Source organism: Antechinus flavipes, chromosome 2 (genome assembly GCF_016432865.1).
Source record: "Antechinus flavipes isolate AdamAnt ecotype Samford, QLD, Australia chromosome 2, AdamAnt_v2, whole genome shotgun sequence".
NCBI lineage: Eukaryota > Metazoa > Chordata > Mammalia > Dasyuromorphia > Dasyuridae > Antechinus > Antechinus flavipes.
Genome location: NC_067399.1, coordinates 440,466,085 through 440,490,437, shown reverse-complemented (window position 1 = coordinate 440,490,437; position 24,353 = coordinate 440,466,085). Strand labels below are relative to the sequence as shown.

The following is a 24,353-nucleotide window of genomic DNA, read 5'->3' as shown; positions in this document are numbered from 1 at the left end:
TTCTTTTTATAATATCAGTTCAATTTAACAAAAAGTATCTACAATGACAGCATTACCTCTGCCATCAGAGACCTGGTTACCTCAAGTGACAGAAAAAAATACTGCCGCAAAGCAACCCCCCTCCACGCTTAGAAAGTCTTCCTCATTTTGAGCTAAATTCTATCTTATAACTTTTACCTTCCTATACCTCTAGGATTACATAAAACAAATGTGTTCCCTCTTCCCAAGGAGAACTCTTCAATTACTTCTTGAAGACATCTACCATGCCCTACTCCACAATCTTTTTTTCAAGAAGACTGTAACTGTATGATCACTACTTTCAAATATTAACTAGTAGTTAATTTGTCATCTCTCTTTCAGAGGTAGAGGAAGTTCTATAATACATAAATTATACTTGAATATATAGTATTTTCCAAGGGGAGGAAGCAAACTTTGCAAGAGTAAAGAGATATCTAACCTTCTCCGATCCACAAGAAAAGAACAATTTAACTAAGTGTTTTTACCCTAAAGGCACTACAAGTTATGCCCATTTGCCTAAAGGGTAGGCCAGTGAAACATTTCCCAATAGGCCTTATTAGGACCAGAGAATGCTAACAGGCCCAGAGAACTCTGAGCATTAACTCTCTTCTAGGAGGGAACATCTCTCTCATTCTTCCAATATAAAGTTTTCTAATACAGGGACAAAAAAAGAAGGATAGTCTACTCTTGGGTTGTGATTTCCAAGATTTAGAATGTTCCCAGCACAATACTATTGCCTTCCCACAGCCCACCCTACCCAAAAGAATAGTCCTTGTTGCTTATCTGTTAGGATGACAAATAGTCTGGTAAGATTTAGTATCATCATCCTTTATAGCTTACTCAATATGCTGCTGGCTTTATACTATTGTCATTTGGGTGGGCTCCCTTAAGTATCTGTTGAAAGTAGAAAAAGCATTGGCTTTAATATCAGAAAGCTTAAGTTTGCATCCGATCTCTGCCATTAATAACTTTTGTGACATTAGGCAATTGCCAATCTCTTTGGTCCTTAGTTTCCTCATTTTTCAAAGGAAGGAATTAGTCTTGATGACTTCTAAGAGTCCCTTGTGGGGCAGATCCATGGCATTCTTGAGTTTAAAAGCCACTATAGATGGTCTTCCCTGCTCCCCCAAATTGCTCACCTAATCTAAGAAAAATCTGTCATTACTTCTTACAAATGAAGTCTAGAACCAGATTCTTCAGTACAGGAGCAAAGCAGTTTTGGTCCAGAATAACTTCCCTCCTTCCTTCCAGATGCACCCTCTTCCCCAAAAAGGCATTCCATTCAGAATTTTTAAAAAGTTACTTTTGTTATTCATTTCTGAATCTTTCTGATAAAAGTAAAATGATTTTTCCAAAAAATTACCTATTCACGAGGCTAGAGCTTTTAGTGCCCTCCTTTGGCTGAAAACATGTTGCCTCTTATCCTCTTTAAACTCAAGTTGCCATATTCACCTTATTTCATTGTCTAAGGTAGGAAAGTCTATAGGAAAAGTCAGCAAATCAAGGAGTTTTTCCCAAAAATCTAGGGTATCTTCTTTTTCACAAACAACCTTTTCACCAATGAGATATGCATTCACTGCTGATCTACATTTACATCTGGCATGGACTGAAGTAGGAGGAAGAGAACTGAGGAAAAAAAAAAAAAACCCAAAACTTTAAAAATAAAGAGCATACCTCATTTTACACAGGAGAAATGAAGACCAGGGAGGAAGAGAAAGTGGGGAGACATGAGGAGTCGGGAGGGTGTACAATTTTGTCATTTAAAGTTCATTTCCTTGTAGTATATGTCTGTTTTGAAAAGGTGGGGGAGAAGCCTCCAGATAGACAATTTCATTAAGCAAGAAAACTCCTTCCCAGTATACCAGTAAAAATTAGCATTTTGTTAGTCACTCATAGTCTTAGAGAATCGTCATGAAGAGAGTGAGTTTAAGTAACTTGCACATAATTTTACAACTATTATGTGTCAGAAGAATCTGAACTCATTTCTTTCTGATTCCAAAGTCAGCTCTCCAACCACTATTGATGTGGGTGATGGTAGATACCAGATGATGGCAAGCACTAAAAGTTGGAGTTCAGTCATGTGAAAAATTCACAATAACCTTTCTTTTTGACAAAGGTAGATTTGTTTCAGAGAACAGGTTACAGGAATGATAAATATGAAATAAAGTTGGGAGAACATAGAAAAATAATTAATGATGGAAGCCATAATTAGCCATAAGTAAATTTTATGGGGAAAATTTAATCTCAGGGACATGACTGGGATTTCTGACAGGACATGGCAAGGTGAGGCTGCCCAAGATCCCTATATGGGGTGGGCCTCAGGAGTTTGACATAACTTGGATTTCTGACTGTATGACCTCTCCAGAGGGTGGGACCACAAAGCAAAACTGATCTCAATCAATACCTTCTTCCTGCCTGCCCTAGGGATCTAAACTTCAGTTTCTCTCTGCCTAACATACCCACCATTCAGGATCTCATCATTCCCCACTCATTTAATTTGTTAAAGAAATCTTTTGAAAAGTGGGTTGGGATCTCTAAACAGAAAGGGATCTAACCAATCAATGCTGAAATTTTAGAGGCCAAATTCTGGGACTAAGTTATGTCCAGACACAATCATGCAATTCTACCTATGCTGAAAACAGTATAAAACTGATGGTACTAAAAATAAAATGAGAATGAGTTGTTACTCTTCTTTTCAAAAATGCAAGCAACATAATTCAACAAATGATCTTTTTAAACTAATATATGCTTATATGTAAGTGAATTTTTCAGTTTACAATAATGATAAAAACCAGAAATAAACCTGAAGCTATCTTTAAAGAAATTTAAACAAGTTTAAACCAAAAAGTCAGATAATGCTAACAAACTGAACACTAATCCAAATGCTTACATATCCAGGATATAAGGTATTTGGAAACTCTATTAGGACCCCAAGACCCAAGCAACAGTTGAAGAAGCTGAAGCTGATTTGACCTGAGTCAAAGCAGAGAGATCAGGGTAGGGAAAGTAAACAAGAAAAAAGTAGTGGGAGGAGGATGAAAGTAAGGCAAAAGAAAAAGCAACTGAGAAAGGGCAGCCCCAGCAGGCTTATAAGATTCCCTTCCCCCACCACCGTACCACACCCCATGGAGGCACTGCCCCTGCTATTTCTAAAAGTCTTATTATACAGGCTGTCAGGGAAACGCAATTGAGTCCTCTGTACTAAAGAGAGAGTGAGAGAGAAAGTGTGTGTGTATTGACTAGAACTCTAAAATAGTTGGTAGCTTATTTCAGATCCAACAATATTGTCAGAGAATTTTGTTTACAGCAATTCCAGTGAAATAAAGGCATTTTAGGACATCTCAGTAAAATTATCAATGAAATCTGAGCAACAGTCTCAGAGTTGCTTCTTCCTCATCCTAATAGTTCCTGTAGCAGATGAAAGATGATGGAAGCAGAGAAGACACTCTTTTCAGCAAAGAATTCATAGCATTGTGTAGGAAAAGCTTCAAGAAGGATTTACAACAAACAGAAAGCATCTAATTACCTAATTTGTATGTTAGGCACTGTGCTAAGCTGAGAAGCATTCAGCCTGCCAAAAAGTTTAAACTAAGGTTGACAGGGGATTTTCTCAATGAAAATTTAATATTTGTGGGAAAAGAAAAGCACAGGTCACAGAAAGTTTCAGGGCTTTTAAAATTATTTATTCAAATAATTTAGTTGACTAATTATCTAAATCATAGACCCCCGGAATGCGAGATTATCCAGGATTTCATTCTCTTTCATTCAACTAGGTCAGACAGCATGTCCATTTTATAGATGAATTAACTGAGAAAGGTCCAAACAGGAAGTAGAGGAAAACAGAACAGAACTCTAGTTTTCAATAACCCACAATGTATTGGCTGGCAATTCTATCTAATACTATGGAAACACACAGAACACTTCAATGTATACTTTCTACTTCTCTCAGCATAAATAAAAAAGTGGTCAATAAGAATTGGGTATAAGGAACCCTCCACAAGCCAACACCACAACCAGATACTTACACAAAGAACTAGAGGTGATCCGCTTTCTGGTTAGCCCATCTTGACTGGATTTTTCAGAGGCTAAAGAACCTCTTGTTTGAACGTGCCTCTTCACTGAACTCTCCTCAGGTTCTGGTGTCTTCTCAACTCCATGGAAATATTTCATGTGATAGTGCAGGAGTTTAGCTTTGCGGAAGAATTTTAAACAGTCCACGAAGGTACATCTAAACTTGTGGTCTAGGTCGACAGTAGGAGCTTTTGAAGTAACAAATTCATCTCTCTTAAAAGTATTTGTTACTGTAAGAACAAAAAACAAAGATGCCTGTTGCTTATCCTTTATTTATTAGCTGGCATCTGACAGTCAAAACACAAAGGAACATGCATGCAAAAAAACATCATTTGATGTGCAACATCAGGCATGCATACCTGTGAAACAATAGATCAGCCTGCACTCTGACTGCACTAATTCAAGGGAGCCCGTAAGACAGATGTAATCATAGGGGGAAAGGAGTGGAGGAAGAGTTGGCCAGACAATAAAGGAATAGAGGCCAGAGTATAAAGAAAATGGGCTATAAAAATGGAAAAATTAAGGAGAAGCTGAATCTCCATTTATTTCTTGATATTCTAGGCCAGGAGTTAACTATCACTCCAACTCTGGAGTAGGATGAATGGACTCAGCAGGACTTTTACAGAATGATTAAAAGAAAATGTTTGCAAACTAAGAATTTCAAAAAGATCCTTAATAAAGGAGAGTTAAGTAAAATTTGAGTTTTGGCTCTGAGTTTTTAAGGTTACAGAACTATCAGTAAAATAGGAAAAATAAACAATTTGATTCATTTGAATTAGTAAACATGATAGTATATAGATAATGAACACTTCTCTGGAAGCAAAATATTGGAAGCTACTGTTTCTGTATTAAAAGTAAAACTGAAGCAAAATGATCTGGCATTACTAAGTTAATAATAATAAACAGCAAAAATGTTTAAACAAATACACATGAATAAAATGACTCAAGTTTCCAAGAATGTAAAATTTAAGATCATGAATTTATGTTAAGAAATACAAAATATTGGGAATAATTCATAATTTATAAAATGTGAGAACATTTCATATAAAAGATTTTTCTAAAGAAGAGGAAGTATCTTATACACATTAAATGTATTTGGCAGATTATCTTGGCAAAGAATAGACAAAACTTTTTTTTTAACTAACAATCTGAGAAGCAAGAAAGGAAAAACATTTATATAGCACCTACTAGATGCAAGCCACTATGCTAGGCACTTTTTATAACTTTTTTTGAGCCTCACAACAACCCTGAGATGTAAGTGCTATTATTATCCCCATTTTACAACTGAGGAAACTGAGGCAAATAGAGGTTAAATGACTTGCCATGGGGTCATATAACTAGTAAGCATCAGAGGCTAGATTTGAATTCAGATCTTCCTGCCTTTAGGACTAGTGCTCTATCCATAGTGCCACCAAAGTACCCTTCTTCCCTTTACTCTCTCTCTCTCTCTCTCTCTCTCTCTCTCTCTCTCTCTCTCTCTCTCTCTCTCTCTCTTTCTCTCTTTCTCTTTTCCCTTCCCTCCCTCCCTCTATCTGTGTCTGTCAGTCTGTCTATCTTTCTCTTTTCTTCTCCTACCCTTCTCTCCTTTCCTCCTTTCTCTTTCTTCTTCCCTTCTCTTCCCTCTCTCTCTCTTTCCTTTTGTCCCCCCACTTAAATGTTAAGATTGCATTTAACAATGTGTTCACTTAAGTTCTGCCAATTATTGTATTTCCTTTTCTAATAATAAATTTGCTACAATTAAAAGTTCTCCATTTAAATCTTTCTTTTCAATAAGTTTACTTTTAAGTGGTTCAAAGCTAATACTAGATCACATGTGAACAGTCTTAATTATCATTTAAAGATGAAAGTGTTTCTTTAAATAGTTATTGACAACACAGCAGATATTTTTTAAAAGACAAAATCTCATAAAAGAATGACTAGAAATTGCTTTTCATCTTTCTCCTCAGAACAAAATTAATGACTAAAAAGCAGTTTATTCCAAATCAAATACTGAGATAAGAGGGGAAAGGTGAAACAAATAAATGCTTTTTCAAAGAAAAAATTCAAAAAAATTTCAAAGACAAAATATTCATCTAGCAAACTGATTAGTTCTAGGAAGTAGAGCAAAACTACATATAACAGAAATTATAGTCCAGCCACAGGGCTCTCAGAACTCAGGGCTCTGACTTAGCATTATTTGTTAATAACTTGAACAAGGCAATACCATTAGGTAAGCAGTCCCAACACATGCAACAATAAATACATTAAAAGGCAAAAAACAATCTTGTAATGTTCAAACTGGGAATGACACCCAAAATCACCTAGCAACTACTGTCAATATCACAAAAAAAAAAAAAAAAAAAAAAAAAAAACCACTACAACAATACATTAAAAAGTAGAAAATGATCTTGTAATGTTCACATTTTAGTTCATGTCACTAGAGAGAATGGGAAGACTTCAAAAATGTTCAATGTTAGCCAAACAATAGGACCAATGTATAAAATGCTAAAAGAATGCACAAATTAGTATAAAGAAAAGAATACAAGAATAAAGGAAAGGGAATAAAAGAATAATTTCATTTTCCTAAGGCATAATTACTAACATTCTGAATTGCCAGTAGTAACTAACTGCTAAAATAAACTCTGGAGAGTTTATGGTCTGGTCTAAGCAAATAACAGTAACAAAAACAAGGAAAACCTGGGATTAAAGCTCCCTGAAAAAGCAAATTTTAAGAAAAGGAGAAAGTAAAATCATTGGGAAAATTAGTTTTTTACACTATTGCTTTCCAGTAAAAATTCAAGTGTTTAAATACATTAACTTGGGAAAAGATCTAACTAAAATTAAACAGAAAAAAAAGTATAAAGAAACTAAAATAAACATTTTATAAAATCATCCTACCAGAATGCCTCAAGAGGGTGTTATATGGAAAGAACAAAGACTTTCTCTCTTTTTGATTCTAGAAACAGTATCCTATGCTATGTAAGGACAGAACATTGCATGGACAGTAGGCACTGTGTTATGACTAATTACTTGAGTCTTAAATTAAGGGTTTAATGTTACTCAACTTCATTATTAAACAAGCAGCAGTAAAGTCTAGTTCCCAACTCCATGGGTACGGAGGTGTCACATGATTGATATCTGAAGTCCAGGCTATTCTGCCAGACTGAAACCTCATTAATCTCCTCCACACACTCTTGACTGCAGCCACATGGCCTATGTACTACTCTCCCTTCATCACATTCTGTCTCCTGCCTCCAAGGCCTTAGGCAATCTTGCCATATCATCTCTGATTACAGGAGCCCGTGAATTTCAAGAAACATTGTCCTTCCGGAGACATTTCCTGTTATTTCAGTTGTTAGTGCCCTCCCCAAACATATTATATTTACATTTCTTTTGTATTTAACTTAAATGAACATACATTGTTTCCAAGCAGAAGAGTGGTCTTTTTTATGGCAGGACTGCTTTTTTTGTTTTTGTATCACTTCCTAGGAACAGTGCTGGGCACACAGAACACACTTAATAAATACTTGAGTGATTCAATACTTCCCACAAAAAAAAAGCAAAAATTGTGGATTAAAAAAAGCAAAATTGACTCTTCTAAATTAATCAGAAATTGTGAATGACACAGCCTCTGAAAATAACATACCTTAAACTGGGAGAGCCAAGAGCAAAACAAAAAGACACTGCCAATGGAGAAAGTACATACTGACCCAAAGATTTGGGGAAATGCTTTCTTGGGCTCTTCTGCCAAAAGTACCCATCTCTCATCCACAAGCAAGATTTTTTAAGACTGTACCACTTAACCAAAATGTAAAAACTCTTCAATCCCAAGATCTCACTTTTGGGTATATGTCCCAAGAAGATAAAGATAGATAAAACTATCCCATAGACACCAAAATATTCATAGCAACACTTATAGAAAAACAAAGAACTGAAAATAAAATAGATGTCCAACACTTGGGAAGATAGTCAAAAATCAATGTGTTAACTCCAGAGGTCCTCAAACTTTTTAAATAGGGGGCCAGTTCACTGTCCCTCAGACTGTTGGAGGGCTGGACTATAGTAAAAACAAAACTTTGTTTTGTGGGCCTTTAAATAAAGAAACCTCATAGCCCTGGGTGAGGGGGATAATCTTCCTCAGCTGCCACATCTGGTTTGCGGCCGTAGTTTGAGGACCCCTGGCCTCTATACTCTTTGTTTCAGCTATACCACTCTTGGCTTCTCCTCCCCCAAAATAAAAGAATAAGAAAAAGTCCCATGATGTACAAAAATATTTATAACAGTAATTTTTGTGATGATCAAAAATTGGAAATTAAAGGGGTGTCCTTCTCTTGGAGAATGGTTAAACAAATTGTGATGTGAATATAATGAAAAACTGTGTCATAAGAAATGAAGAAACTAGAAGACTTCAGTAACTGATACAAAGTGAAGTAAACAAAATTAGAAAAATCTCTATACAACAATAACACTGTACAGAAAAATATCTTTGAAGGACTTTAAAATTCTGACCAGTAAAATGATAAACTAAATCCAAAATAATGTAAAGGGAACATGCCAATCATGTCCTAAATGAGAGTTGATGAACATAACATGCAAAGAGAGCCATACTTTTCAGAAATAGCTATTATGGTATTTATTTGTCCTCAATATTCAACTTTGAGGGACCTTAGTTTTTTGTAGTTTTTCCAGTAATTTGTTCGACTGGGGTTGTGAGAGTCTCAAGTATTAGAAGGGGCAGATAAATATAAAAGGCTAATTGAAAATACAAACATTAATAATAATAAATAATAAAATTATTTTTGAAGCACCAAAAAAAGTTTGCAAAGTGCTTCCCTCAAAATAAGGAATTTGTGTAAAAAAAAAAAACCTACATACATACATACATACATACATATATATATGTGTGTGTGTGTGTGTGTGTATTTATATACATATATATGTAAAATACTTCAGGTAAACTCAAAAGAACAAGGGCAGAAATCATGATCTTAAATATTGCAATAATAAAAATAAACATAATTTTAAAAATAAAAAGGAGAAAAATACATCATACTTAAAGGAATCATCAACAATTAATATAAATATTTTATATAAGTATATCAGAATATTAAATATTTCTAGAAAAGGTTAATCTAATTATAAAGAAGAAAGCCCATGAAACTGTAATAGTAGAGCACACCAATTTACCTATTTCAGATATAGACAAATCTAAGAAAAAGAAGAGAACAAGAAAGAAATTAAGGACCTTCAGGTCCTTAGAATTCTGGAAAAGTTAGTTATGACAGATCTCTAATTACTAAATGAGAAGAGAGGAATATATGTGTGTATATAGATATATATCTTAACTGTGCATAGCACTTTTACAAAACCTGACTATATAGTAGTGCATTAAAAACTTGAAAACTATGCAGAATAATTAAAAACATACTTTCCAACCATAAATCCATGAAAGCTCATAAGGTCACCAAGTTAACTGTCTAAAGCTACAAGAACGAAAACAAAAGCTAGGGAACAGCATTTAAGGGAATGTTATATATATATAAGCCAGTAAAAACTAAAAAGGCACCATCAAGTGAGAAGAACTAAAAGGAAATAAAGTTTAAAAAAAAAAAACAGGAAACAGAATTGTAACAGCAGTAATTAACATTTCTTAAACTATATAATATCCACCAATTAATAACTCAATTGTAACCTTAAGTATTTTTCTCCTAAATTATTTTCATACATCTGTCATTTCTTCTAGACTTCTCTTTTACCTTTTTAACATTGTGAAAACAGGAATATTTACTGTAAATTGGCATTCAATTCTAATTTGGAGAATTTTATTAATAGAAAGGGAGGGGGGAGTGCTAGTATGAAAAAAGCACTAAGAAAGCAGGTCACAGAGAAGAAATACTCCAAGTAAAGATGGTCTAAATGTCTTATTTCCCAGTGTCTAATTTACATATGGCTGATATGAGCACTTTAAAATTTATAATCTTAATACCTATCATCTGTATCACCTAAGTTGTGGTATTATTCACTAAGATTTTGGTTTCCTATCATAAGGTAAATGGAGTCATTTTACATCAGATCCTTCATTAAAGCAATAGAGTTAGTAAAGACCAAACTTCTGAGTAGATTCCTCAAAGGGAAATATGGGAAGAAGGGACACTTTTCTTGGAGCAATGAACTAATCTAAACATTTGGAAAGCAATTTGAAACAATTCCAAAAATGCTATTAAACTATGCATATCCTTTGATTCAACAATACTATCACGAGATAAATATATATTAAAAACATACATATGCATTTATTTCTGTATATAAATATGTGTGTGTGTGTATATATATATGTAAATCAGCTCTGTTTGCAGTGTCAAGAAAATTGGAAACTAGGGAATTATCCATCAACAGGGAAATAACTGAACAAGTTATAATGTACAAATGGAATAAAACACTATAATGCAAGAAGGAAATAACGAAGGGGATGGTTTCAGAGAAATCTAGGAAGACTAACATAAATTGATGTGGAGGGAAGTGAACAGGAGAATAATTTATGCAAAAACAATATGGTAAAAATAAACAATCATGAAAAATTTGGGAATTCTGATCAGTGCAACCACCAAACACAATTCCAGAGTACTTAAGATGAAACAAGCTATCATCTTCCTGATAAAGAGAAGATGTACTTAAAGAATGCACACTTAGACATATTTTGACATAGCCAACGCCGGAATTTGTTTTGCTTTACTATACATATTTGTAATGAGGAATTTTGCTTTTCTTGTTTTTCAAACTGAGTAAGAAGGAAATGGGAGAGAAAAGAAGAAATTCATTTGAAAAAATATTAACTTTTTTAAAAATTGTATTACGGAATGCATAGTGCAAGGACAAAGAAGGAACAGACTCCAAATGGGGTTCTTAGAGACCAAAGGTGATAGCCATACCAGTCCAAAAACTGTATTATAAAACAGAAGTACATTTGGTACTGGCTAAGAAATAAGATTGGACTAGGTTAAGTATACAAGATACAATAGTCAATGACTATAGTAATCTAGTGTTTGATACACCCAAAGACTCCAGCTTCTGGGATAAGAACTCACTATAAGTTCTGGGACATAAGTTGCTGGGAAAACTGGAAACTAATATAGCAGAAACTAGATAACGAGGCACTGATCAACATCTAACATAGGTCAAAATGGGTTCATGATTTAGAAGTAAAGGTATTATGATACTATAAGCAAATTAGGAGAGCAAGGGATAGTCTCTCTCTCAGATCTTTGGAGAAGAGAGGAATTTATGACCAAAGAAGAACTAAAGAACATCATGAAATACAAAATGGATGTTTTTTATTATATTAAGTTAAAAAAAGGTTTGCACAAATAAAACCAATGCAGCCAAGATTTTTAAAAAAGCAGAAAGCTGGGAGAGGGGGAAATTGTATAGCCAATATTCCTGATAAAGGCCTCATTTCTAAAATATATAGAGAACTGACTCAAATTTATAAGAATACAAGTCATTCTCCCACTGATAACTGGTCAAAGGATATGAACAGACAATTTTCAAATGAAGAAATTAAAGCCATTTTGAGTCATATGAAAAAATAGTTTAGATCACTATTGATTAGAGAAATGTAAATTTAGCCTATTATGAGATACTACTTCACACCTCTCATATTGGCTGAGATGATAAAAGATAGTGATAATGATAAATGTTGGAAGGAATGTAGGAAAATTGGAACAAGATTGCATTGCTGGGGAGTTTTAGAGAATAATTTGAAACTGTGCTCAAAAAGTTATCAAACTGTGCATAACCCTTTGACCCAGCAGTATTTCTACTGGATCTATATCCCAAAGAGATCTTAAAGGAGGGAAAAGGACCCCCATGTGAAACAATGTTTGTACCAGCCCTTTTCGTAGTGCACAAGGAATTAGAAATTTGAGTAAATACCCTTTCAACTATGAAGTAGCTGTATAAGTTATGGTATATAAATGTAATAGAATATTACTGTTCTATAAGAAATATGAGCAAGCTGATTTTAGAAAAACGTGGACTTACATGAACTGATGCTGAGTAAAATAAGTAGAACCAAAAGAACATTACACAGTAACAAGAAGTTTATATGATGATCAACTGTAATGGAGTTGATCTTCTCAGCAATGTGGTGATTTAAGACAATTCCAAAAGATTTGGGATGTTAAATGCCAATCTCAACCTGAGAAAGAACTATGGAGATTGAACGTGGATTTTCACCTATTTTTGTTGTTGATGCGTTTTTTTTCCTCATTTTTTTCACTTTTAATCTGATTTTTCTTGCACAATATAACAAATATGTTTAAAAGAATTGCACATGTTTATGCATATTATGTGTCTTGGGAAGGGGGGGAATAAGGGAAAGAGGGAGAAATATTTGGAACATAAAGTTTTATAAAAATGAATGTCGAAAACTATCCTTATATGTATTTGAAAAAATAAAATATTATTGAGAGGGAAAAAATAGATCAGAAGTGAGATAAAGGAAAGAAATAATAAGGCCAAAACTATAGCTAGAAAAAGTAATAATATAAGATTGGCCTAGATAGAGCTAGAGTGGAGAATGATAATAATAATCAATAGAAATCAAGCATTTGAAAACTAAGATTTCAGAGATCAACTGGTATATAATTAACTAATGTGCTCTTTGTAGAAACCACATGGTGTTTAAAAATTGGAAGATATGTTCCATGTTTTTAACACATAAGAATGAAACATCGCAGACAATTAGGGACACAATGAGAAATTGAACCTCACTTCCCCCAACTCACAGAGTTCAGTGTTCTATTCTAAAATACCATACTGCCTCTCCAATCTGGTTTTTTCATAAAACTAGAGAAATTTGATGGTTACTAGCTTGAAAAAAAAGATCTTACGAAATGCAAAATTGCTGGGTTCATAAAGATACATTGCAGATGTCATTGCAATAAAATTATGTTAAAATATTTAATAAGATTATTAAATCTTTTTATTAAGTAACTGTTTTATATTTGTCATTATTCCTTAGTTTGGGATGTGTCAAATTGTCACAAAATAAGATATGACTTAAAAATAAGGCACACTGAAGTATTTCTTTTATATATTCAACTTTCAAAAGCTGTTTCCTCCATCAGTCCAAGAAAAAAAATACTCGTTCTCTCAACTCTCATAAAATTGTACATTTCTTATGTGTTTACTATAATATGCCTTATATTTCTTGGGGATGTATCTTCCCTCCCATGAAAAGCTAAATGAGTCAAAATGTTTTGCTTATCTTTGCCATGTGCCACAGAATTTTGAACATATTAGTCACTTCTATGTTTGTTGAACTTACTCATCTTCAACTCAAAATTTACATAGCAAAGACAAGACAATTCAGTAGTCAGGTTAGTCTTATGAAAAAATACTGTAAACATCAAAATAACTATTAAATTATTCTTGGGACAAACAGGAAATGAAGATTTGCTAAGACTGAGTGTTGAATGACATCAAGTAGCCTAATGTAATGCTGGTTAAACCAATCAGAAAAGAAAATATCATTTCTATGTCACTGCTACCTCAGGACACAGCCTTTTAGACTGAAGCAGACAAGTTTATATCTTCCTCAAAGATAAATTCATATAGGAAAATAATTCTATTAATCAATGCAAATGAAAAAAACTGAAATATAACAATGCAGGGCTGATAAAGCTTAAAATTGCAATATGACTTTTAGATCACTCCATATAAAGGAAATTCAATAAGGGGGCTACAGGTAGCTTGCTTTGTCACATTAATGAGGATGACAAGATTCCAAATATTCTCTCTCATTCTTTAAGATGTTAAGCTGCTCCTCAGAATTATTGAATTGTTAATAAAGGTATACAAAGCCACTTGGAACTAGCTGCCTACCTAGGGCAACAATAAGGAAGTTACTGGAAAATTTTGAAATTACTCAAGGATAGAACATGATCTAAGAAACTAATCAGGATTGAAGTTTTTTTGGTTTTTTTTTAAAGGGGGAAGGGTATTGGAAAGGGGTTTGTGGCAACAACACCAATACTAAACATTATAATTATAACATTAACATGTAAGTATTTATACTTAAGTTTAATTTATACTTATACCTCTTCTCTGATACTGGAATAGATGGTATACTAATTCCAATCAACATGAACTTAACAAAACAACACAAACCCTGGCCCAAAATGGAACAAATTCACCTAATTTTCAGTAGTTGTAGAAACCAGACTGGCTCACAAGAAAATTCTAATGTTTTTATGATTTTTGTTTATTCCTCTTAATTCAAGCCGCAAGTAACTTAACATTTCCATTATCCTAAAATCTCTTTCAAATTATCTGAAATTACATTAGTTGATTTTGAATGGCTTTATTGAATGATTTTACAAAACTTGGGCCCAGCCCATCTATCTTACATATAAATGGGCAGGAGGACACTGCATACTCCAGTAACACAAGTGCAAATAAATTACTCTAATTAAGACAAAGGAGTCAGAAACCTCTAAAAGACTCGAAAACAGAAAACATCAATATACCAATGGCAATAAGAGATTATTGTCTTAATTTCTAATCCAAATTATCATTGGATTAGATATGAAGATGTCATCTTCATAGATTCAAGTAATAGATATAAGGAATGGTAAGAGTAGACCATATGGTATAAAAATCAATAAACTTTTAAAATAATATATCTGTTCTATCTGTGTCTTTTCACTTTTTTAATCTATCTCAAATTATATTGTCTTTAAATTCTTTATACTTAAAAAGTGCTTAAGCAAAGCACAATATCTAGACAATAAAAGAACAAGCAAAGTGAGTCAAAAAGGGAAAACAACATGTTCCAGTTTTTTCAAAACTGAAACTAATTACTTAGGTGACCTGCTTTTAAGATTTACTCCCCACCAAATATTATTAAGTTGAAAATTATTAATTATTTGGACATGATAAGCACAAAAGTCTGATGGAAACAATAGCAAAGCTGAGATCATCCATCTAGCTGGGTAGACTAAAATCCTGAAGTAGTTAAGAGACCTACACTTCACAATAGGATCTATTTCTGCCCCAGATAGCTCTGACATATTCAGAGCTAAAAGGAAACCAGGAGATAGAGAATTATCTGAAACCTAACACCTATTAGACATCTTTACCTGGATCTCCCAGAAGTAGCTAAAACGTACCATATTCAAAACAGAATTCTTTATTTTCCTACCTAAACTCATGGTCTCCCTATTCTTACTTAGGCCCTTCTGTTATGGTGCCCAATCAGTTACCAAGTTTTATAGGATTCTACCAACACATTTCTCATGTTCACCTCCTCCCCATTAGCCGTACAATCAACCTAATTCAAGCTTTTCTCACCCAGACTACTCAACAGTCTACTACTCTGGCCTCCTTCCATCCAATTTCTTTTACTCCATCCTCCACATCCCTATCAAACTGAAACTAAAGCAGAGGTTAAACCATGTCACCCCTTTACTCAAAAAGCTTTCCATGGGCAGTAGGATGAAAGGTAAAGTCTCTTAGGAGCTTAAATTCCTACATAATCTGGCTCCAGTTTGTCATTCCAAACTGATTATACATTACTTTCTTATGTACGCTATGCTCCACGCTAGAATGGCCTACTTAGTTGTTCCTCATATCAAATAGTCTCTATCCAGTCTCTATGCTTTGCACAAGCTGTTCCCCACTTCTACCACCCCCCTTCTATAATCTGCCTCTGGGAAGCTCCCTTCAAAGCTTAGCTCAATTGCTACCTCCTTAAGAGTATTTTTCTGACTACCCCAGTTGTTAAGACACATTAGTTAACACTACCCTCATTTCTTCACCCAACTTTTATTTTGCAACTATCCTATCTTTGTATTCTGTAAGCCCCAAAAGAACAAGAGCTGTCTCACTTTTATATTTGTATTTCCTGGTGCTTGACTGAAAAAACCCACAGTGCCTGGAACACATAATGTTACAATGGAGGTAAGCAACAGGGGCGAATTTCAAATCTCTCATTTGATTCCAAATTCACTGAAACACAATGAGCTGAAATAGTAAACAATGGAGATAAATCAATCTTTTCATGCAGTTATTATGAAACCATATTTATACAAGTATAGAGCAGCTATAAGGCCTAAAAAAAATGTAAAGTACAAGAAGTGTAAAGCCTTTAAAATCTGTTACACGAAGACAGCTTCCAAATGTTGTTTTTTAAATAGATTTTGCCTTCACTGTTGATATAACACTGAAGAGTTAACATTCTTTTCAATATCTGAAATTAAACATTTTTTTTGGGGGGGGAATGAATTGACCCATATAAGTTTATTCAACATTATGAAATTGCTTTTACATTTGGCACAAAACACTGTTTTGTGTTTAAAATGGCAAGTACATTAAAGTTAAAAAAGCTAATTTCATAATCCAAGGTCTTACAGTTTTATAAATGCAAAATGAAACTGACAGTGCTTTTTTTTTACTTTTTAATTGGCTTGATGAATATACAGAATAAGAGACAGCTATGTTGTTATGAGAACCTCTCAATATATACTCATCTTTTTTACCTATTACTCCCCACTTGTGGGATCATAGCTACAAACGGCCTGCCCCTATTTTCTAGTGTTATCTCAAAAAGATAACTTGAGTACTTCCTATACCAATAAACTAGACAATCTACCAAAGACTGTATCAGATTTATTTTTAAATTTATTGTATTATAAATTTGTGGATCTAGATTGTTTGTTAAAAGTCTCTACTCTAGCCAATTAGTCAACAAAAACTGATTAAGCACCTACTGAGCAGTTATAAAGACATAAGGAATGTATTAAGCACAAGAAGTCTAAATTCTTTAAGTGTTATTGAAGAGGGGCTCCAAAAACTCTAAAAAATCCTTGAAGGAGAAAATCTCCTTCATCTCTGCCTCAGTGAGAGACCACCCCAGGGAATCAGATGAAGTGATTTACCTAGGCTGGGCAGATTGAATCTTGAGCTAGAGAATTCCAACCCTATTCAAATGTAGATCTTCCATTCAATTTAACTCAAGCTCAGCCCCATCAAGAGTCCCAGCCCCTACTAAGACATTCCATATAAAAGAGCCAAACTAAAACCCTCTCTTGGCAGAGATTCCAAACATGCCAGGCATAACTATTCTTGGGATGCCAAGGGCCTCTGTCCACTAGAATATTCTTTCCAGTGCCACCCTCTCTTTACCCTCACCTATTTCCCTAACCAGACTTCATGTCCCTCTGTCAGGATTTCTAACCTTACTTCCAATCCCCATAATAAACCTTTTATCAATCTAGGTTTTCGGGTCTGTAATTTCTTTTACAGAGAACCTCTGAGCTGCCAGAAGGGAGTTCCCCAAAAATCCCTATCCTTGCGCCAAATCACAAGGGATTGCAGGGGAGCCAATCTTTCCATTTGGTTCCCTGAACCCCAAACCTGCCACTAGACCTTATCATTTAACTCCCTGACCACCAGGAACCTAATCTCATTTTGGTTCCCTAAATCTAAACCTTATCATTTTGGTTCCCTGACTGGGAACCCAAAAGAAACTAGACATCATTTGGCGACCAAACGGAACCCCAAAACTCTCGACACTCAGAACCACATTGGGTTTTGAGCTGTTAGAGCAGTATTCTCCCAGAGAGAATACCTGCATTAACTCCAGACAGGATAAAAGACTTTTTTTTCTTTCCCTATTTTGTAGTGGACACCCAAGCCACCCAGGTCAGGCTTGGGTCATTGTTAGAACTCTACGCTCTTGTAGATTGACAAAAGGCCTCCTTTTGTCTCATTCTCTCTCTAGAGATATCTACACAGAGGAGAGATGCTGCAAGAATTTGGGAAAACTAAAAACTTCTACCTGTCCACAATCTAGAAACATCACTGCCTCTAAAATCCATCCTTGAGCAGAGAGATATTTGGCTTGAGGAAACTCCCTCTGTCCAGCTCCTCCAGAGACAAAGGACTTTGCTTTGCATCTGAAGCTCTCACCAGAAAGCCCTGCCCTCAGGCAGGAACTCTGAAATAAGAGAGGAAGTGTCTCTTTAACACTCCCCTCCCCCAGACCAAAGAGACACATGGCCATTTGGGGACCCCTCTCGGTGGTCTAAGCCAGCACTCTATTCTGTCTAGGGGAAATAACCGGAGAAATTTAAGAGAAGCCATGCTTGAGTCCTTCTCCCACTCCACTGTTACATCCAGCTCTTGAGGTCTCTAATGGCCAGGCTGTAGCCCCGAGAAGAAAGGTCACTGGATTGGGGCAAGCTTGGAGACCATCTCTCTATCCTTGGCTGCTACAACCTGGACAGGGGTGGTGCCATCTCCTTCAGGTCTTGCTCCCCCAGCAAGATTTGGGAGTTTATAGGAGCTCCCCCTCCCCCAAATCCCAATGGAATCTCCAGAGGAACCCTCGGTATTCGGGAAGTGACGGGTAAGATTGCATTTCTTTCTCCCCTGCCCTCACTCAACACCTCTGGTTTTTCCTCTCCCTCCACCATACAGTGGGGATCGCAGAGGAATCATGGCCTTTTTCATAACTTTTTCAACCTCTCCCATATAGCTTGGTAACCTGTCATTTAAATGATTCTATCCTGTCCCCTTATTGGGGTACTATACAGTGGGGAGATTGGGGACTCAATCTTAATCGTTTCAAATCTCCAGAAAAGTTTTCCACCAACTTTTAAATTAACAGAAGTTTACCTGCAATCTGGACAAGCAGGCCATGCTGCTCCCAGAAATTCTGCCTGGCTTTTAAAAGAGCCAGTTTCCAGCCCTCTCAGGAAGCATGCTTGTCCCATACATTTTAAAACAGGACTTAGTTTCTCTGATCTCTATTTATCCGGCCTTAGAGCAGTGCCCGCCCCACCCACCCACCACGTCACAATCTTTTGAAGACAGGGGATTCCAAACTGCTCTCGGTTTTTTTTCCTTTTCCTAGACTCAGAGCACTTGCTTAAAGTGCCATTTTCTCAGCTGCTTGTGGAAAGATGAATAGCCTAGCTGTAGAAGCAGGTTATGCCCTTTCTTTCACTTTTCTACCCAGTAGACAGGTGGGGACTTTTAGCTCCTAATTTTCTCAGTCCCAAGAACTTTTGCTCTAAACATATTCTCTCCTATTTTGCTGGATTGGCATTGTATGCCCCTGCCAACAATTAAGGGTTTCTTTTCTAAGCTCCAACCCTGGCCAGGCTGTAGCTTCAAGAAAGACCTTTTGAATGATGGCTGGGGAATAAAATTCCAAAACATTTAATTCACTTGTTAAAATAGTGAAGATAACTTTTCTTTTTCTCTTCTTATTCCCTGACTGCAGCAGGAAATGAGGAGTTAGAGGGAGAGACTGAAACTATTTGAAAACTCCTTAACTACTTTCAATTTGGTGAACATCTTTAAAGGAAAAAGGCCTTTCCTGTTGCCTTTTCTCTAGCTTGCAGAATTCCATTGTGGGGATTCCTGTGGTGTCTCTCTCTAGACTTGTTCTCTATTCTATAGCTGATCCCTGACAAATTCTCCCTTGCTCTGTTGTGTCACAGATCTGCCTCAGTTTCTCTGGCATTACAGCTCAAGGAGCATTTTGTTGCTCTCCTCTAGAGAACGAAAGGCTATAGAATCTATACATTGTCTAGAGTCAGATAAGGAGATACTGAATGGAGAACACTAAAGCCTTTTTTTCCCCTAGAGGTCAAGGATTTCAGACTTTCTGATTTCCCACTTCGTGATTGTTCACAAGGTTTTTATTTTCCCCCAGTAAGCCACCACCTGACCCTTTCTATTGGGAGGTGGGGAACAGCTCCACACCCCAGGGTGTGGTCAATGCTGGAGCTTCTAAGCTCAGCAGAATCTTTTCATAAGGACACTTATGGCAAAAACTCCTGTGAATTGATAAAAATTAAGGTTTTTGTCATATCTTTCTCTCTCTCAGAGTCGCTTATAGAGGACAGAAAAGCTGTAGAACTGGGAAAGCTTGGGACCTGTTACTCTATCCTGAAAGACTATCTTTAGGCTGTCTCTTAATGCAGAGACATTCAGCTTGAAAAATACCTCAACCTCAAAATGTGAACACTGATTAGATTAGCTGAAAAGACCAATCTCCCTCCACCCACCAGCTCTCTGGAGCCCAGGAAAGAAGCCTTCTTTGCATCTTAGAAGTATGCTCTTAAAGTGCCTTTTTAAAAAATTTCAAATCCTGGGACTGAAACTGATTTCTACCCTCAGGCAGAAGCACTTGTGGGAGTGTCTCTTTCAAAGCTGAAGACCCTCCCAACCTAAATGAGAAACCTGGGACCTACCCTCCATCTTTTTCAGGGGTCCAAGGCCAAAACTAGAGAAGTCCATTCTGAGCTCTCAATGTTTCTCCCACTCTGCTGCTACAAACAGCTGTTGGTTTTCTTTTAAAACTTACCTGAACTAAAACCTGAGACTCTCAGCTCTTTTCTTCTCAGGGCAACTTCTGCCTCCTGAAAGGACACTCAGAGTGGAGATGCCTTGTTAATGCAAATCCCTCCCATACCTAGGCCTGGAACTCCAAAAAGTTTGTGCTGTAGGTGTCACGGAAACTGTCCTAGGAGACCCCAGTCCCTGTCCTGAGTTCGAGCAGGAGGAGCACTGGAGGAACTGCCTTTCTACGACAGCAAACACTACAGGGATTGAACTGCCCCTCCCCCACAGCATCCTGCTCTCTGGTAGGAATTTGGAGTCTGGCCCTGTTTCCCCTTTTATCCACCAGGACAGCCTGAACACCTTGGGGGTCAGTAACCTGGGTAGGCAGCGCTGATACTTTGCACTCCCTCTGGCCCCTTCTGTCCCTCCCCCACAAAGAGTGGGGGATAGTAGGGGGGAAGGCTCAGGATCTTTACCCAAACCATGTTGGTAATTTTTATGATGAGACTGAGGAACCAACTCTCTATTTAAGGGGGAGTAGGGGGGGGGGGAAGCAGCACAGATAGATTTCTAAAAGCTTCAAAGGCATTCTTTTCTTGATCTGCAGCCCTGACAAGCAGGGACACGCCCATCCCTAGATCCTGCTTCACAAAAAAATCAGTGGCTGTTTTTAATTAAAAGCCTCATAATCAAAGAGGTCTAAATATTAACCCCAGGGATTTAGAATATATATATTTTTAAAGTCTATGGACATCAGTGGCTTATTAAACCTAATAGGTATCAAGGCCTCCTGCCTAGCCTGACTCTCTGAGTCCATACCCTTAATCCCTGCCACCCTGACCCAACCCCAGGAGGAATTAGCTTTCCTAGAAATTGGAGTGAATGGGCTAAACTCTGCTCCTAGCATTTTCTCTTATACTTTTCTTTGGCGTTCAATATTGTTAGATGGGCCATCAGCATTCTTACAGGCAGTCCACAGAAGGGACCTGATGTGCTTCTTGCTAAAGGCCCCATTCCCAAATGTCGCTGTCTCAACCCAGGATGACACCCCACTTTTAATCTGCTCCTGAGATTTGTTTTCTCTAAGCTTCAGACTTTGGATTCTCAACTACCCTTCTGCCCAGAGAACATGGGACAACTGACTGGGACAAACACCCCTTAGGTGCCCTGCTGCCGTTTTCACACCCCACACCTCATGTTTCACCTCCTTGCATGAACCTCCAAAATCTCTACAACCCTTGCCAGCTCAAAGCAGTTACATAAAGAAGAGATCTTTGCCCCTTTACCCCAAATGCATTTGGAGGTGACTGCCTGAGGGGGGAATGAAGAGAGGACCCCAAAACTAAAAAATCCTTGAAGGAGAAAATCTCCTTCAACCCTGCCTCAGTGAGAGACCACCCCAGGGAATCAGATAAAGTGGTTTACCTAGACAGGGCTGATTGAGTCTTGAGCTAGAGAATTTCAATCCTATTCAAATGTAGATCTTCCATTCAATTCAACTCAAGCTGTCCTCAGCCCCCAGCTCACAGCCAACTTGAGCTGTCCCAGCCTCCACTAAGACATTCAATATAAAAGAGCCAAACTAAAACCCTCTCTTGGCAGAGGTTCTAAACATGCCAGCTATGCCATGCTTGGGATGCCAAGAAGCCTCTGTCCACTGGAATATTTTTTTCTAGTGCTACTCTCTCTTTACCCTCACCTATTTCCTAACTAAACTTTATAAAGCCTCTCTGTCAGGATTTCAAACCTTACTTTCAATCCCCATAATAAACCTTTTATCAATCTAGGTTTTCGGGTCTATAAATTCTTTTACAGAGAACCTCTGAGCAGCCAGAAGGGAGTCCCTAAACCTTGCGCCAAATCACAAGGGGTTGCAGGGAAGCCAAACCTCTCCATTTGGTTCCCTGGACCCTGAACCTGCCACTAGACCTTATCATTTAACTCCCTGACCACCAGGAACTCTAATCTCATTTTGGTTCCCTAAATCTAAACCTTATCATTATAACAAAATATCTGGGGCAGCTAAATAGTACAGTGAGTACAGCCCTGGAATTAGGACACAATTCGCAGTTGTATCTCAAAAAACAACCAAACAAAATATCTTTCAAAATCTGTTGTTTTGGTGCAGTGGATAGAACACTGGCCTGGAAGAAAGACCCGAGTTCAAATCCAGCCTCTGACACTTACTAGCTATATGACCATTGGCAAGTCACTTAACTGTCTGCTTCACTTCCTCATCTGTAAAATAAGTGAAGAAGGAAATGGCAAACTATGTCATCTTTGTCAAGAAAATCCCAAATGGGGTCACAAAAAGTTGGACACAACACAACAAAAATGTGCCAGGTAACATGTCAAGTAATAAATTAAGCATACAAAGAAAGGTAAAAAAGATAGCCCCTGTACTAGAGAAGCTCATATTAATCTAATGGGGAAGACAAGATGCAAACAACTATGTAAAAACAGGCTATATACAGGATAAAGCAATAGAAAGAAGGCACTAAAATTAAGAAGAATTAAGAAAGGCTTCCTACAGAAGTAGGATTTTTAGAAGACTTGAACAAAGACAGGGAAAGCAAGAAGTGGAGAGAGAGAAAGGGATAGATGAGATGGGAGAGGGAGAGGGAGAGAGAGGGAAAGGAAAAAAGAATGGAAGAAGAGAACAGGGAGTGGGAAAGAGCGAGAGTGCAAAAATCCAAATGAAGATCCTTTTCACTGGCCCCAACAGATATAATCAAAAGTACCACAGAACTCAACTAAATGGAATAAACTCTAAAGGAGGGATGTACCCATTACCACATATTTTCCTTGGAATTTTTCCATTTGAGTAATATCACTCCTACAAACTATATCCTGTTGGATTCTGCTGGAAAATTAAGTTGTCTTATAGAATCTGGGACTTTATATGTTCATATTTATGTTATAAACATTTTTCTTTCTATTTCAATTATTTAACTTTCACATAATACACAAATACTTTTTCAAAATATTTCTAGAATATTTCAATATTTAGGAGGAAAAAAGTCAAAGACAGAAAAGAAATATTTGGGTTTCATACCCAATTAAAATTTTCTAAGTGCATTAGCTGCTGAACTGCAATCACAGTTTGAAAGCAAATCCCACCACATGCAAACTGTATGCAACTTTTAAATATATTAAATGAAAAAAGAAAAATCATTATTAGAATTTGTTTAATGAAGCAATCAAAGCAAGAGCAAAGAAATATGTACTATTAGAAGGTAATAATGAGAAAGCTCTTATCAATAATTCATCACAAAAGATATTCAAGTTTTTATATTTGTTAGGGCTAAATCTGAACCTGTTACAGCAGAAATTTCTTTCAAATCAGCAAGTGGAGAGCACAGTTCAGTGTCTACAGCTTTGTCTTCCATTGAATTGCAATTCAAATCAAATGCTGCAGTCTCCAATCCATCCACAAAGGACTGGTGTGTTAGTTCAGATGAGCTTTTATCAGATTGGACAGAAGAGTCTAACTGTCCTAAAAGAAAAAAAAGGGACGCTGGGCAACTATACATTTGCCAGTCAGAAAACTACACAAAAATCATGGAATAGACAGTTGAGCAATAACACACAATGAAAACAGACAGTTACTTTCTAACAAAGATTAACTTTCACAATGTGCATTAAGTTGTTAAAAACCAAAGCTGAAATTAAGGAAATACACATTTATTAGCATTGACATAATTCCTAGTTGGAAACAAAGGAGGAACTAGCTAAAGCAAGAAATGAGGTCATTGAGAGTGAAAATATTGCAGAATAAAGAATAGGAAATAAAATCTAAATTCATTGGAGAGAATGGTAGAATCACATTAATAGTGTATATCTAAACCAACCTTCTGAAACTCTCACCATAAGGACACTGAAACAAATTATAACATTTGGAAAACCTCTCAACCAATTTAGTAAAGAAT

The 24,353-nt window shown here is 36.3% G+C and overlaps 1 protein-coding gene across 5 annotated transcripts in view; it reads right to left on the bottom strand.

The window, feature by feature from the left end:
• PHF20 (PHD finger protein 20) overlaps window positions 1–24,353 on the bottom strand; it is a 126,233-nt gene that overhangs the window by 51,265 nt on the left and 50,615 nt on the right. For 2 of the 5 annotated variants that reach the window (XM_051979216.1, XM_051979214.1), the window contains exons 9-10: window positions 23,741–23,920; window positions 4,044–4,319 (exon numbers count right to left, since the gene is read on the bottom strand). The exons of 1 other annotated variant lie outside the window; for it this stretch is intronic. In XM_051979216.1, coding sequence (XP_051835176.1) covers window positions 4,044–4,319; window positions 23,741–23,920 — 456 coding nt within the window. The remainder of the gene's footprint in view (window positions 1–4,043; window positions 4,320–23,740; window positions 23,921–24,353) is intronic. 2 more of the 5 variants (XM_051979218.1, XM_051979217.1) reach the window with 2 other exon arrangements.